Below are 15,302 nucleotides of genomic sequence, written 5' to 3' on the forward strand. Positions count from 1 at the left end.
CTTTAGAGTCTCTAGTTTTTATTGCATTTGAGAAAATGGATTGAATAGAAAATAAACATGCATATTCATGTTTATAGTTTGTGAAAAAGACGGCCTTTTGATATATCTGTTTGATTATATGTACTGTTTTTTTGGTGTTTTTTTTTTGTTTTGGTTTGGATGGCTTGATATTTTCAGTGCATAAATGGTTGTGTTCAGGATTTCTATTTTGAGAAAAAAAATTATCATTAACCATAACCTTGTTTTACTTGCTCATAAAAAAAATGTAAGATACAAAAAATATGTCATGCAGTAGTCATAAGCTAAACTTACCAAAAAAATTTTCCTCACAGATTACTTGTGTTTAAGAAGTCAAAGTTGAACCATTATATACTAAATTTTAATTTCAGATAAGAGGTAGACAGCACCAGCCAATACTAAGAGATCATATCTGTAAGGATATGAATGCATTAGTTCATGCTAGGATGCAGCATATACCTTTAGCTCCTGGATCAGACTGGAGATCTCTTCCAAATATTGAGGTCAGACTTTCTGATGGCACGAAGTCAAAGAAATTGTAAGTCTTTTGAGGTTTGAAAATTCTACGGTCCTCTTTACTTTGTTATGTTTTTGCATAAAAAATATATATAAGGCTTTGCTGCAATCAAACTTTCATACCCTGGCTGGTACAGAACAGCAAGCTATAAAAGACCCAAAAAGTAACTAGTGTAAAACCTTTCAAACAGGAAAATTTTAACAGTCTGATCTACATGAAAAACGAGTAACACTTATGAGGTACATTAACAAACAACAACCACTGAACAACAGTTTCCCGAACTATCTACCCATTATTTTGACTTATTGATATCGAAAGAATTCATCCATTTTAAAATTCTAAGAATAGACGTCAGTCAATTTCCAAATGGCTCATTAATAGAAGTGATGTCACTTCTGATTATATATATTTGATATATATATTTTCAATGTAAAGTTGAATTCAAAAGGCTGCTATGAATAGAACAGATTGGAGTATGCGTTGTCTAGTCACAAGTTTTTATTTGAACATTTTCAACTTCTTTTTAGCCTGTTTGATTGTTGTTAATAATTTCTCATAAATTTAAAGGAAGTATTAGTATGCCAGTCCTACAATATTTTATAAAAGCAGCATTTTATTCATATGTAATATTTAACAGGCAATATACACATCATGACAAGAGAAATGGTAAAGCATCAAACGGAAGCTTGAGAGGAGTGTGTTCCTGTGCTGAGGGGAAACAGTGTGATCCTATGGACCGACAATTCAATACTGTCGTCCCCTGGTGTTTACCTCACACAGGAAACAGACATAATCACTGGGCTGGGCTGTATGGCAGGCTGGAATGGGATGGATTCTTCAGCACAACTGTGACCAATCCAGAACCTATGGGAAAACAGGTTATTTATTTATATATAGTTCATCCCAAATTTGTGAATTGATTAAAAATTGCATTTGTCTCCTTGAACATCGGACCAATAGAGATGTTTTCACCTTATTCTACAATGAATTCATTTATTTTCGTAGAATCAGGGGAAATTGTAAAAAAAAAATCATATTTGATCCTTGATTGGAAAACTTTTAGTTGATTTGGTGCAATCACTTGTAAATGCTTTATCTATTTAATATGTTGTCTTCCATGACAAATATTGGTCAAGAACAGTTTTAGATTCCTTAAGTGCTAAATACATTGATATTAAGAAATGTGAATAATGACAGCCTTTTGTTAGGTATTGAAACACTAATTTGCAAAAAAGTGTTTGCTTTACGCAAGTTCTGATATCATCATTTTGTGTTTTTGTCGAGCTTTCGACTTTTGTCGAAAAAACCAGACTAAGCGATCCTACATTCTGTCGGTGTCGTTGTCGGCGGCGTCCACAAATATTCACTCTGTGGTTAAAGTTTTTGAAACTTCAATTAACTTTCTTAAACTATACTGGATTTCTACCAAACTTGGACAGAAGCTTGTTTATGATCATAAGATAGTATCCAGAAGTAAATTTTGTAAAAATAAAATTCTATTTTTTCCGTATTTTACTTATAAATGGACTTAGTTTTTTCTGCAGGGAAACATAAAATTCACTCTGTGGTTCAAGTTTTTAGAATTTTAATTACTTTCTTAAACTATCCTGGGTTTGTACCAAACTTGGACAGAAGCTTGTTTATGGTCATAAGATAGTATCCAAAAGTAAATTTTGTAAAAAAATTAATCCATTTTTCCGTATTTTACTTTTAAATGGACTTAGTTTTTCTGCTGGGAAACATTACATTCACTCTGTGGTTAAAGTTTTTAGAATTTTAATATCTTTCTTAAACTATCCTGGGTTTGTACCAAACTTGGACAGAAGCTTGTTTATGGTCATAAGATAGTATCCAAAAGTAAATTTTGTAAAAAAATTAATCCATTTTTCCGTATTTTACTTTTAAATGGACTTAGTTTTTCTGCTGGGAAACATTACATTCACTCTGTGGTTAAAGTTTTTAAAATTTTAATAACTTTCTTAAACTATCCTGGGTTTGTACCAAACTTGGACAGAAGATTATTTATGATCATAAGATAGTCATATAGTATCCAGAAGTAAATTTTGTAAAAAGATAACTCCATTTTTTCTGTATTTTACTTTTAAATGGACAGTTAACATTGCATACAGTTAAAAGTTTTCAAAACATTTATTAGATTTATTAACTATCCTAGATTTTTACCAAACTTGGACAGAAGCTTCTTACAATTATAAGATAGTATCAAGAGGAATATTTTTATTGATTTTTTTCCTCATTTTTGTTGAGCCTGCAATTTACAGCAAAAGTAGGTGAGACACTGGGTTCCATGGAACCCTTAAAATTTTTTTTATACAACAGCTCTTAAAACTAAAATGAAATTGAAGGCTGGATACAAAAGTGGTGAACACATGTATGGAGTTTGATATATCTGTTCTAACAATTCTTGATGTCTTCCTTTCGCATTTCATTATTGTAATTAGGGCCCCGCCTAAGGTGGGTCGCCCTATAGTGATCAGTCTGTCCATCCGTCCGTAACACTTTAGTGTCCGCTCTATATCTTGAGAACCGTTATGATTTCAAAGTTTATACTTGACATCCATTTTAACCAACACCAGAGGGTGTGTCATGATGTATGTACAACTTCCTAGGTCAAAGGTCAAGGTCAAAAACTTTAGTTTCAGTTGACAACCCTGTGTCCTTTGGTGAAGACCGTGTCTGCTCTATATCTTGAGAACCCTTATGATTTCAAAGTTTATACTTGACATCCATTTTAACCAACACCAGAGGGTGTATCATGATGTATGTACAACTTCCTAGGTCAAAGGTGAAGGTCAAAAACTTTGGTTTCAGTTGACAACCCTGTGTCCTGTGGTGAAGATCGTGTCTGCTCCACATCTAGATAACCGTTATGATTTCAAAGTTTACTTGTTTACTTGACATCCATTTTAACCACCACCAGAGGGCGTGTCATGATGTATGTACAACTTCCTAGGTCAGAAGTCAACGTAAAAAAAACTTTGGTTTCAGTTGACAACCCCGTGTCCTGTTGTGAAGATTGTGTCTGCTCCACATCTAGATAACCGTTATGATTTTAAATATTATACTTGACATCCATTTTAACCAACACCAGAGGGCGTGTCATGATATATGTACCACTTCCTAGGTCAAAGGTCTGTATGTCTGTTGGTCTGTCCATCGCTAACAAATTTGATCCACCCTATATTTTGAGAGGACAGCTGTTATTATTTCATACTTTATACCTGACAAACATTTTCAACTTAACATATATATTAACCAACACCAGAGAATGTGTCATAATGTATGCATCCTAGGTCAAAGGTCAGTCTGTCGGTCTGTCCATCCATGGGTTGTTCTTAACAAATTGTGTCCGCTCTTCCTCTCTAGAACCGTAAATATTTCATACTTTATACTTGGTGGGTCATAATATTGTGACGGGTACCATTTATCAATTGTACTTATAATAACTACTTTTTCTTAAAACTTCAAATGTGCATAATTGTATGCTGTTAAATTCTAAATTTCACTCTACTTATTCAGAGACAAAGATAGAATCAGTGCATTCCCTTTTCAGGATTATTTTTATAATTTCTATTCAGATTCAAATAACTAACAACTGGCAGAATATGTTATAATGCAGAAATGAGAAATGCCGCAAATGATTTCCATTGGTTTACTGTTCAATCTTGCAGTTGCGCGGTAGAAAATCGCACAGAAACTGCACGGAAAATGCACAAAACTTGCACAACTTTTAAGTACAAGTATAAAAGAGAAAAACGCGAGTCTGATGTCATTCTGGCTAAGACGTTGATAAAATAAAAAGGAGATATTCTTTTGAAAGTAAGAATAATAGATTTACTTTACTTTTTGTAAAGTTTTTAACATTTTAAAGTGCACATAATTGTTTAAAAACGATTTACGCAAATATTTTACCAAAATTTCACGGAAAACTTGAGGAATCTAGGAAAATTATGAGAATTTGTCATTGTTTAATAATAATGGTTTAAATTGAATTACAATACATAAACCATAAAATTTACGTATACATATTTTTCTGATGAGAAATTTCGTACGTTAATAATACTTTTTGCCGAATCACTGTCTGAAGTTTTCATGTAACTTAACGGAACAATTTTGACAATACTGATATAGAATTTCCATGTCACTGATAAAGGGTGATTCAGTAAATTTAAGTCTGTTGCACTAGTTAAGGGTTCTAATAGGGTTTTCAGACAATGAGATAAACATAGAAATACACATTACTAGTGAAGGAAACTAGTACAAATCTTCCATATTTTTGGTTAAAAGACCAAAACAGTTAGTCAATTATTTTGTATAATAATTCAAGACATCATTTTTGTAATCAAATATCTATACATGTATAGTCAGTCAAAACTTTAAAGGAACATTGTTAGTAAATAGATAATTGTACTACTTGCCATATTTTGTCATTATCTTCTAGTCACTTTTGAGACAATCGTTTTTAGCCAAAGGATACTAAAACAATGTCTCAACAAACATTATTGTAATAAAATTATAGTTCTTGATTTTAACTTCACTAAAGTTCACTGTTAAGAATAAAGGTCAGGGGAACATCGAGACTTACGTTTTTAGTAAAAGGAAGCTAATACAAAGTCTTTACTAAACGCTATCATAAACTTGGAGACTTAGGTTTTTAGTGAAAGGAAGCTAATACAAAGTCTCTACTAAACTCTTGCCATCATTAAAAGCTTCAATAAGTCACATAATTGCCCATAAGTAAACTTTGTAATAACCAAGTTTGGAAATCTAGACTATAGTGTTAGCCTGTGGAAGCAATTACACTGTTTAAGCAAAATTCTAGTTCTTATAATTATAATATTTATTTTCATGAATTACGTCCCAGTATAATACATAAATACCCATTATTTTGTTCTGTGAGGTCAGATGTACTTGGATACATGAGTACTTATAATATTTTTGTCCATATCTGCTCTTATTCTCAACAAACGAGAGAACATCATAGCAGTTAATGTTGCAGTAGTTATACTCTTTATGAGTAGTTTTAGTATTTTTGATCAACCTTTGAAAAGATACCCTAGGCAATAGTTGTCTGGAAATTCACTTAAAGGTGTACTTATTATTGATAAATTTGCAAGTTGTTTTTCTTATTGGTCTTGAGCTTGACTAAAATTGTAATCTCAAATATATGCCACTGTTATGTTATTGTTATGCTATATATATATACTTTTGTCAGAAATAAAGTATTTGCAACTTTAAATATGAATTGTTTGCTGTCAGTATCAAGAACCCCTTCTTTCAGTTCACTGTTAGGGTGTTGCCAGAGGTTTTGATGTAATACGTCGGGATTTTATATCCAAAGTTTTTTCGGTGTATGTGTTTCTGCCCCTTTTCGCCAATTGACCCGCTACAATATATTGAAGGCATAATTCTAAAAATATGTGACAAATATCAATTGGGCAGCACTTAAACATTTTGTTCAAATATCAATCCATATATCCAGAAGTCACCTTAGAGTAGTCAACAATGAGTTCACATCATGCAGTCATATCACTATTATACTATGAAAGTAAGTTGAGAATATTTATCAGTTTTAACTTAAAATCTTAGATTAAAATCACACGTGAGACTATGTAATAACTTCAAATAATGCTTCATTACAACTTATTTACCCCACGTTATTGACAGCGGGGCCCACAGAGATGGCTCCCATTTCAATGATATCTAGTTTTTACTTTTATGAACAGAGGATGAAGGGAATATAGAAAGAAAGAAAATATAATGGATTTTTCATATTTTATAACATTTATTTTGTCAAATTTACATGACATTGACATAACATAATAGCACTAGTTTTAAACTTAACAATTTATACTGTATTATTTAAGTCATAGATCAACACTTTGCTGTGTACAGCTTATTATCTTCTCCATAAGTCTTTGTCCAGCCTTGTGGTGGCTGTATCTTTTAGCTGATGGAATCAACTTTGAAACAGTCCCTGATTTAATCAAATTTCTAACAAATTCCGAGCATGCTCTTTCAAGGTCATCCAAACCAAACTGTGATGCACCACATAAAAGTCCAGTTAGAGATGTACAATTGATATCTACTGAACCACTGTGTATGAACTGTATTATCTTTCTGAAGTCCTCTGGTTCATACCTCTTCACAATTATGGCAACTTTATTAAATTTCACAGTGTTTTTCTTTTTTTTGCCTTTTTTGTCAACATTACTCTGAAATTCAGCTTCCTTCTGTTTCTTTAAAATGAGATTATAGAGTACTCTGCTTCTTGTACCAAGAATTGCCTTGACCCCATGAACTTTCACCTTTTCTGTGCCAACTTCAAATGTAACATCACAAAGTTCTGGTATTGATGATATGGTCTTCAAGTGTTCTGTCAGAGCTTGAATATTTCTGTAAATCATTTTTTCTTTGATTTTAACTGGATCTCTGTTTACTGGTATCTGGTTGGTATGATGTGAAATTCGTGCTGGTTTTGATGATTCTGTGTCGGATGGTGTTGATTCGTACCCAGAAGAAAAGTCCTCAAAATCCATCTGTTCAAAGTCTACCAAAGCTAAAGTGGATTCATATTTGTCCATTGTGAATTATTGCTGTTGAAATTAATGTTAAAATTATCTTATTTAAGCTTTTGATATCTTTGAGTTTGAACATTGTGTTTTTATATATTTATTTATGAAATGATTTGCTCCTGTTCTGACATAGAGATGATGTTGACAAGATAAATAAGTGAGATTTGTGACATTCTGTCTAACATTTTGAGTCATGGGTGTGACTCATTATTTGCTTGTTAATTAAGCTTGGGTCAAAATTTGATAATTTGATTGGAGAATTGGTAAATTTTACCAATTATTAATTAGTGATGCTTATTAAATTCACAGCTGATTGGATAGTTTAAATTTGATTAATAAGTTTTCATTTTTGAAAATAATAAAGTTTACAAAAAAAAAATTGAAAAATTACTGTCAGATTGAAAAGTAGAAAGGAATGAAAAAAAATATATAGTGGATACAAAAAAGAAACTGGAAAAAAATATTTTAATATAAGTTAGTCTATATGATTATGAATTGAAAGAGTAGATATTGAACTCTCTTACATTTACATTATTTGAAAGATTTGTCTATGCTATTCCATACATTTATGTGAAAAGTTTCTTTAAGTATATTTCTTTCATGTAACTGGCCAGGAAATACATTTTGTAATTAATCGCAATCAAATGACCTTTAGGACATTATGATTAGACTATCTGCAACCCACATATTTATTCATGATATTATTGCTTATATGCCCAATACTTTTTTTTTATTTAATAAAAAATTAATAACAACAATTGGGTTAAAGATTCCAAATTGAAAAGATGTTGCCAAATACTTTGAAAACATTTTAACTTTTAGCACAAAGTTTCCATAGGCTGTGTTAATGTTATTTACTGAGTATCAACATTATTTTTAGAGACTTTTATGACTAATTATATAATACTAATCTTCAGGGTCGTGTGTTACATCCAGAACAGCACAGAGTTGTAAGTGTACGAGAATGTGCCAGATCTCAGGGATTTCCAGACACATATAGATTCTTTGGAACCATACTTGACAGACATAGACAGGTATTTTAAGTATTATTTAATAAGAAAAAACTGCAATATTTTTTTGGTGAGTAAATTATGCCGCAGAATTTGTTTAAAAAATGAGTGATGCAACTTATTATTTATCAGCTATTTTGCCATGAGAAGACTTTGACAATTTGTGGACATCAAAATGACCTTATGACTTCTTAAATGAGTAAAAAATTGTAAGGGGCCTGCAGACTAGTCTTTGGATCACCATAGTAATCACACAATCTTTGTCAGCTTTACTATATCTGATTCACCGTTTTAATGTGAGATGGCCATATATAATAGGAATATGTGGTAATGCTGCCACTGAGGCAACTTGGCAATCGAGTCTTAATGATGTGGATGTATGGCCCGAGAACACAGTTATTTCGTAGTGCATTTCTTTTAGACAATAAATTCAAATTAAAAAAATCGCACCTGCTCTTTCTCAAAAAGATTTTTACAGTGTAGTGCACTACCAGTAAGACAAATAATATCAAAATTATAGAAACTTCTACCAGCTCTAACTCAAAATATTGACAATTCTGTGTTAAGGGGGTGTAAAATTCAGTTTGACAGCTTCAGACGTGATAAAATTTGACCTTTTTGAACTGGACCAAATCACTACTTTTAAAGATAAAGATTCAGCACTTAAATTTTTTAAACATGTAATTACATCCCCCTACTTAATATTTCATGCATTTAATATCAAGAAATAAATTGGGAAAGTGTATCAAATAAAAAATGCAAGTTATACACTGTTTACACTAGGGACTATATTTGTAGACAACTAAAACCAAAGGACGATAACTGTGTCCTTGAACCTAATATGCATCTAAAGGACACTATACAGCATTCAAAAAACCCATACTATATAGTCAGTTATAAAATGTCAAGACATGAAAAAATGCAAACGTGAAAAACCAGCAGTCTGAATTGTGTATTTAAACATCCTAAATCCATATTATTTAGGTGTTGACTTTATATCTATATCCCTGTCACTTCGGTATTAAGTTTTATTATGCCCAATTTTTGAGCATTATGTCTTCTGGTCTGTGGGTCCATTTGTTTGTCTGTCTGTCCCGCAATCATTTCTTAAAACAACAGTTATGTTTAGATTGAAGTACACATTGATATTTTACAAAGATTTTCGTTACTGTTTAAGGTCAAAAATAGCTCACAGTGATTTTACTTATTTATAAATAATTTATAACTAATTTACACATTATTTTCCAATGTGTATTACTGAAAAACATTAATTGGTGCCAAATTGCAAACAATTTATGTATTATTCAACTTTATATATAAAAAGGGTTGCATTGGTGCCATTTTTTGCAGACAATGTATATATAAATAAAATGAAACTGTCTTTAAAATATATATATAAAAAATTAGAAAGATCCTATCATAGGGAACATGTGTACTAAGTTTCAATTTGATTGGACTTCAACTTCATCAAAAACACCTCAACCAAAAACTTTAACCTGAAGCAGGACAGACGGACGAACATACAGAAGAGGGGACGACTGGACAAACAGAGGCACAGACCAGAAAACATAATGCCTATAAATGGGGCATAAAAAGGTTAGCATTGGTGCTATTTTTTGTGCAGACATTGTATGTGTTATTCAAATAAAGCTGTCTTAATATATGAATAGGTTGGAAATGCTGTACCACCTCCAATGGGAAGGGCTATTGGTTTAGAACTAAAGAAAAGTCTTGAATGGAAAGCACTGAAAGAGCCAAAACAAGAGGAGGAAGAAATTGTGAAAGAAGAAGGAGAAGAAGGGATGGAAGTTGAACCTAAAATTGAAGAATCACCTGTCAAAGCTGGTTCATCTAAATGTTAATATTGGTTGGATGTGATGCATTCTGGGATAGATATTGATATGAATTGTTGTTAATATTGGTTAGATGTGGTGCATTCTGGGTAGATATTGATATGAATTGTTAATATTGGTTAGGTGTGGTGCATTCTGGGTAGATATTGATATGAATTGATGTTAATATTGGTTAGATGTAAGACATTATGGAATAGATATTGATATGACTCCTATGAATTGTTACAAATGTATTTTAGATATTGGTTGGATGTGGTGCATTCAGGAATATATATTTATATGAATCATATAAATTGTTAATGGAAATATGCAAATTAGCAATGATCTTATAGCCTGAATATTTAAAGCAAATCCAAAGATTTGTATTCAATATTGGAATATGAAAGATTAAGGTGATGTTGCAGAAATCATGTTACAAAATAGAATTAAGGTGACTACCTAATATATCGTTATTAAATTTAACATGATGCTATAAATATAATTAAGTTATTTGAAATTTTTAAAGAGGTCATTGTTTATGATTTTTTTTGTAATAGAACATTCAAAGATTATGTACAATAATTCTATTTGTAATGTATACAATATTTTTATTATTATACATTGTATGTTATAATTGATTGTGTTATTTAAAGATGTATGTAAATGAAATATGTTACAGTTTCGTTTCATAAGGTGCCAAAATATTTAGTGCTATACAAGAGTTATCTCTTTTCTGTAAAGATTCATTTGGAAATTATTTTCATAAATTGATTGAAACAATGTAATTCTTAAATTATTATTACCTTCAAAATGTATTCATGATCATGAAATTATAGCATAAGTTTAATGAAAGGATAACTTTAGTTACATTTTCCTTTAATTTATTCTACAAGTTTTGTGCATCCTTCATTTAGTAAATTTGCAGTTTTTCTTGTACTTTAAAAATGTATGAACAGTGCTAATATAAATATTCTTATTTAGGAAATGAATGAGTATTATCAATTAGAAAAAAACTGGTCTCCTTACATCATTTCCTATGCTACTGTATTACAAAAATTACAAATCTGATCATGGAGTGTTCTCCCAAGGGCCTTAAAGCACCTTGGTACCCTGGTGTTATCTTTGATGATTTAATGAAGATGGTATAGGGGCCATGGTGCTATTTTTTTTTTTGGAAAGCCAGTGCTTTGCTAATTTCTTTGGTGCTATTTGAAAATTCATGGGAGAACACTGTTATGAAGGATTTAAAACCTTTTGCTGAATGAAATCACTATAAATTCAGAGCAAAAGAATCAAGTTACTGGATGCTGTAAGCAACAATCTATCAACCAAATAGATCAATATGTTGTATAATACATTCAAGATTTATAAATAGTTGTTAAATATACCAGCATGTAGATGTGTATTAAAGAACTAAATAGTAGCTACTACAGTTATGCAGACTAATTTGTATAAATGAAATCACACTAAAACAAAAATAATGTTTTTCTTTTGTAAAGTAATTGTATATATAGATTAAAACATTATGTGAAAATCGTCATAGAACATTAAATATTTATTCAAAGCACACTTGTACTTCTATAATATTTAGCTTACCAGGATAAGACCAGATGCTCTGCAGGGCGCAGCTTTATACGACCGCAGAGGTTGAACCCTGAAAAGTTGGCACACGTATGGACACAATATTTAAGCTTGATACAGCTCTGAATTATTAAAAAAAATGTCTTCAGTTGATGAAAAGATATGTGAGGAGTTTCAACACTTTTTGTCATGCTTGAAAATATTGACTTGATAATTGTTATATAAGTTCTACCATGACAAATAATAAATCAAGTTTTAATACAATAAATTTTTAATTGGTAGGGGACTATGTATTGCAATGCAATGCTCACAGAATGCTTGTAGATGTCAAATTGCATTCATTAAATATAAAAAAGAAGATTTGGTATTATTGCAAATGAGACTATTATCCACAAAAGACCAAAATGACACAAACATTAACAACTATAAGACTTTTCAAACTTAATTCCTCTGAATCAAACCTAACATCATTACAGAAATGGATGTATTTACTTACCTTGTTGTAGAGTCTTCTATATTATATGGCAGCAGTGAGACAGTGATCAGCATTCTGTCATTGTCATTATCAACATTTTAATAGGTTAAAACTGTGTCTAAAGGTTCTTACTCTCGCCTTTACGGAGTCCAAAAGTGAGACATAGGTATGCTGTTTCCCAAGTGGCAGCATCAACAATGTATTAGTTTGTGATCAGGTTTTGTTAATGGTGAACCACAAGTGGTTGGTTAATCATATTTGGTATGCAGTTGTATTGGCATTGGCATTCACCAAATAAATTAAATACAAGTCAATCAATGCTTTGTTAATCTTCTGTCAGTAGGTTCCATAAAGTGGATACCACAGGTATTTAAAGTTGTTACAATAAAAACATATAATGTAGAACGTCCTGTAACAACAACTCTTCAAGGAATGTTCCAGAAGTTCATTGAGATGGACAGGTTTTGGTGGCTATATACCAAGATAGAAAACCATACATAAACTCATACTGAGGTACAAAATTGGGTTGAAAAAATTAAAACTTCACAGTGTTTATTTATTTTAATAGTTTACTTCCATATATTCTTATTTTCTCTTTCAGTTGCTATTTATAATGCTGCCCACCATAGCAACATTGTGACGTTTTAATTTTCAATTTTGGACCTCAGCACTATTGTTTCAAGTTGGTCAAGGTTGGTGCCTATAAAAACGTTGACACCTGTCAAAAGTCTGAAACTGATGTTCACTGACTGTTGATGTAGTTAACAAGTGTTTCTTGTTTTTATATAGGTTAGACCGTTAGTTTTTCTTTTTCACTGGTTTGACACTAGTCATTTTTTGGGCCCTTTATAGCTAGATGTACGATGTGAGCCAAGGTTGTGTTGAAGGTCATTAATTTGACCCATAATGGTTTACTTTTATAAATTGTGGCTCAGAGGGAGAGTTGTCTCATTTGCTTCTTATATCTCTTTATACAATATTTGTAAAGTTAGCATAACATTTAGCTTTACAGCCAATTTCATTGAGTGTGTAGGCATAACTACCCTCTTTTAAGGGTAGAGTAGTCCGACAGATAACCAATCCATCTGCCTGTAGGACTAGTTATATATAGACTACTTCAAAATCAGGGTAGTATACCTTACTTAATAATGACTTCACAGTTCAGCTAGCACGCAAGCTAACCAAAGAAATTACCTTGGCCTTGAAATCAACTGTATAAAGGTTTTTAAATTTCTTCTTGAAAAAAAAATCAGTCATTGAGTTATTTGGTTGTACAGAAAAAGACACCCCTTGTGATAAAAAAATATGTACAAATCGCCTTATTTACTTATCATTGATATTATGTTGATAGTCCTAAGTATAAAGCTTTATTAAAAACTGTCACATAAACTTAACATTAACCAAGGTAACTAAACAAAGACCAATGAACCATGAAAATGAGGTCAAGGTCAGATGAACCATGCCAAGCAGACATGAACAGCTAACAATGCTTCCATACAACAAATATAGTTGACCTATTACTTATAGTTTAAGAAAAATAGACCAAAACACAAAAACTTACACTGAGCAATGAACCGTGAAAATGAGGTCGAGGTCAAATAAAACCTGTGCGACTGACATAGATCATAAAATATTTCCATACACCAAATATAGTTGACATAGTATTAGATAAATAGTCCAAAACTCCAAAACATAACTTTTACCATTCAACCATGAAAATGAGGTCAAGGTCAGATGACATCTGCCCACTAGACATGTTCACCTTACAATCATTTCATACAATAAATAAAGTAGATCTATTGCATAAAGTATGAGAAAAAAAGACCAAAACACAAAAACTTAACTATAACCACTGAACCATGAAAATGAGGTCAAGGTCAGATGACATCTGCCAGTTGGACATGTACACCTTAGTCCTTCCATACACCAAATATACTGGCCCTATTGCTTATAGTATCTGAGATATGGACTTGACCACCAAAACTTAACCTTGTTCACTGATCCATGAAATGAGGTCGAGGTCAAGTGAAAACTGTCTGACAGGCATGAAGACCTTGCACCGTATGCACATACCAAATATAAATATCCTAGTACTTATAATAAGAGAGAATTCAACATTACAAAAAATCTGAACTTTTTTTTCAAGTGGTCACTGAACCATGAAAATGAGGTCAAGGACATTTGACAGGTGACTGACGGAAACTTCGTAACATGAGTCATCTATATACAAAGTATGAAGCATCCAGGTCTTCCACCTTCTAAAATACAAAGCTTTTAAAAAGTAAGCTAAGGCTGCCGCCGTAAGATCACTTACCCTATGTCGAGCTTTCTGCAACAAAAGTTGCAGGCTCGACAATAAAAACCAATGAAAAAGGATATCATAACATTTTCTGAAAAAAATAAGTTACCAATGCTTTAACACCTTTCAATGCTTTCACATGGTGAAATGTCTCGCCTGCTTTACTGACCATTGATATTAGGTTGAAAGTCGGTGCCAATTAAAAATTCATTGTATTGGAACAAAATTTGAAATTGATCTCTAACCTGTAAATGTTGTAAACTTTTTAACAAATATAAGGCCAATATCTTTAAGCATGACAAAATAAACTGAAGAAAACTGATTATTTGAGTGAAGTCATAAGACAAAACTCTGCACAAAATCATTCCACCAGAACAAAATTTGAACTTGATATGTTACTTGTCATGATAATTTAATATACCAAATATAAAATCTATCTTCAAGCATGAAGAAATAAGAAAGTGTCCTAAGTACACGACTGCCCCATCTGCACTATTATTTTCTATGTTCAATGGACCGTAAAAATGTGAGAAAATCTCTAATTTGGCATTAAAATTAGAAAGATCATAACATAGGGAACATGTGTACTAAGTTTTAAGTAGATTGGACTTCAACTTCATCAAGAACTACCTCAACCGAAATCTTTAACTTGAAGCGGGACAGATGGACGCAATAACGAACTGAGAGATGAACTAAAGGGACATACGCACAGACTAAAAAACATAATGCCCATAAATGGGACATAAAAAAGTGGAAAACTGAAGTCGGTAGGGGAATAAAAAACAGACAAAAACATGAAAATGAGGTTGAGTTCAGATGAAACCACCAGACAGACATCTAAACCTTACAACCTTTCCATAAACCAAAACACTAAAACTTCACATCAACCAATGAACCATGAAATTGAGGTCAAGGTTAGATGATAACTGGCAGACTGTACACATTACAGTCTTTCCATACACAACATATAGTTGACC

At 31.8% G+C, this 15,302-nt stretch overlaps 1 protein-coding gene across 1 annotated transcript in view; it reads left to right on the forward strand.

The window, feature by feature from the left end:
- The window catches only part of LOC134707694 (DNA (cytosine-5)-methyltransferase PliMCI-like), a 49,359-nt gene extending 37,822 nt beyond the window's left edge, over positions 1–11,537 (forward strand). The window contains exons 35-38 of the mRNA XM_063567685.1: positions 390–556; positions 1,173–1,413; positions 8,046–8,162; positions 9,809–11,537. Of these exons, the coding sequence (XP_063423755.1) occupies positions 390–556; positions 1,173–1,413; positions 8,046–8,162; positions 9,809–10,000 (717 nt within the window). The 3' untranslated portion in view covers positions 10,001–11,537. The remainder of the gene's footprint in view (positions 1–389; positions 557–1,172; positions 1,414–8,045; positions 8,163–9,808) is intronic.
- The last annotated feature ends 3,765 nt before the right edge of the window (positions 11,538–15,302 follow it).

This window comes from Mytilus trossulus, chromosome 2, assembly GCF_036588685.1.
Source record: "Mytilus trossulus isolate FHL-02 chromosome 2, PNRI_Mtr1.1.1.hap1, whole genome shotgun sequence".
Classification (NCBI taxonomy): Eukaryota; Metazoa; Mollusca; class Bivalvia; order Mytilida; family Mytilidae; genus Mytilus; species Mytilus trossulus.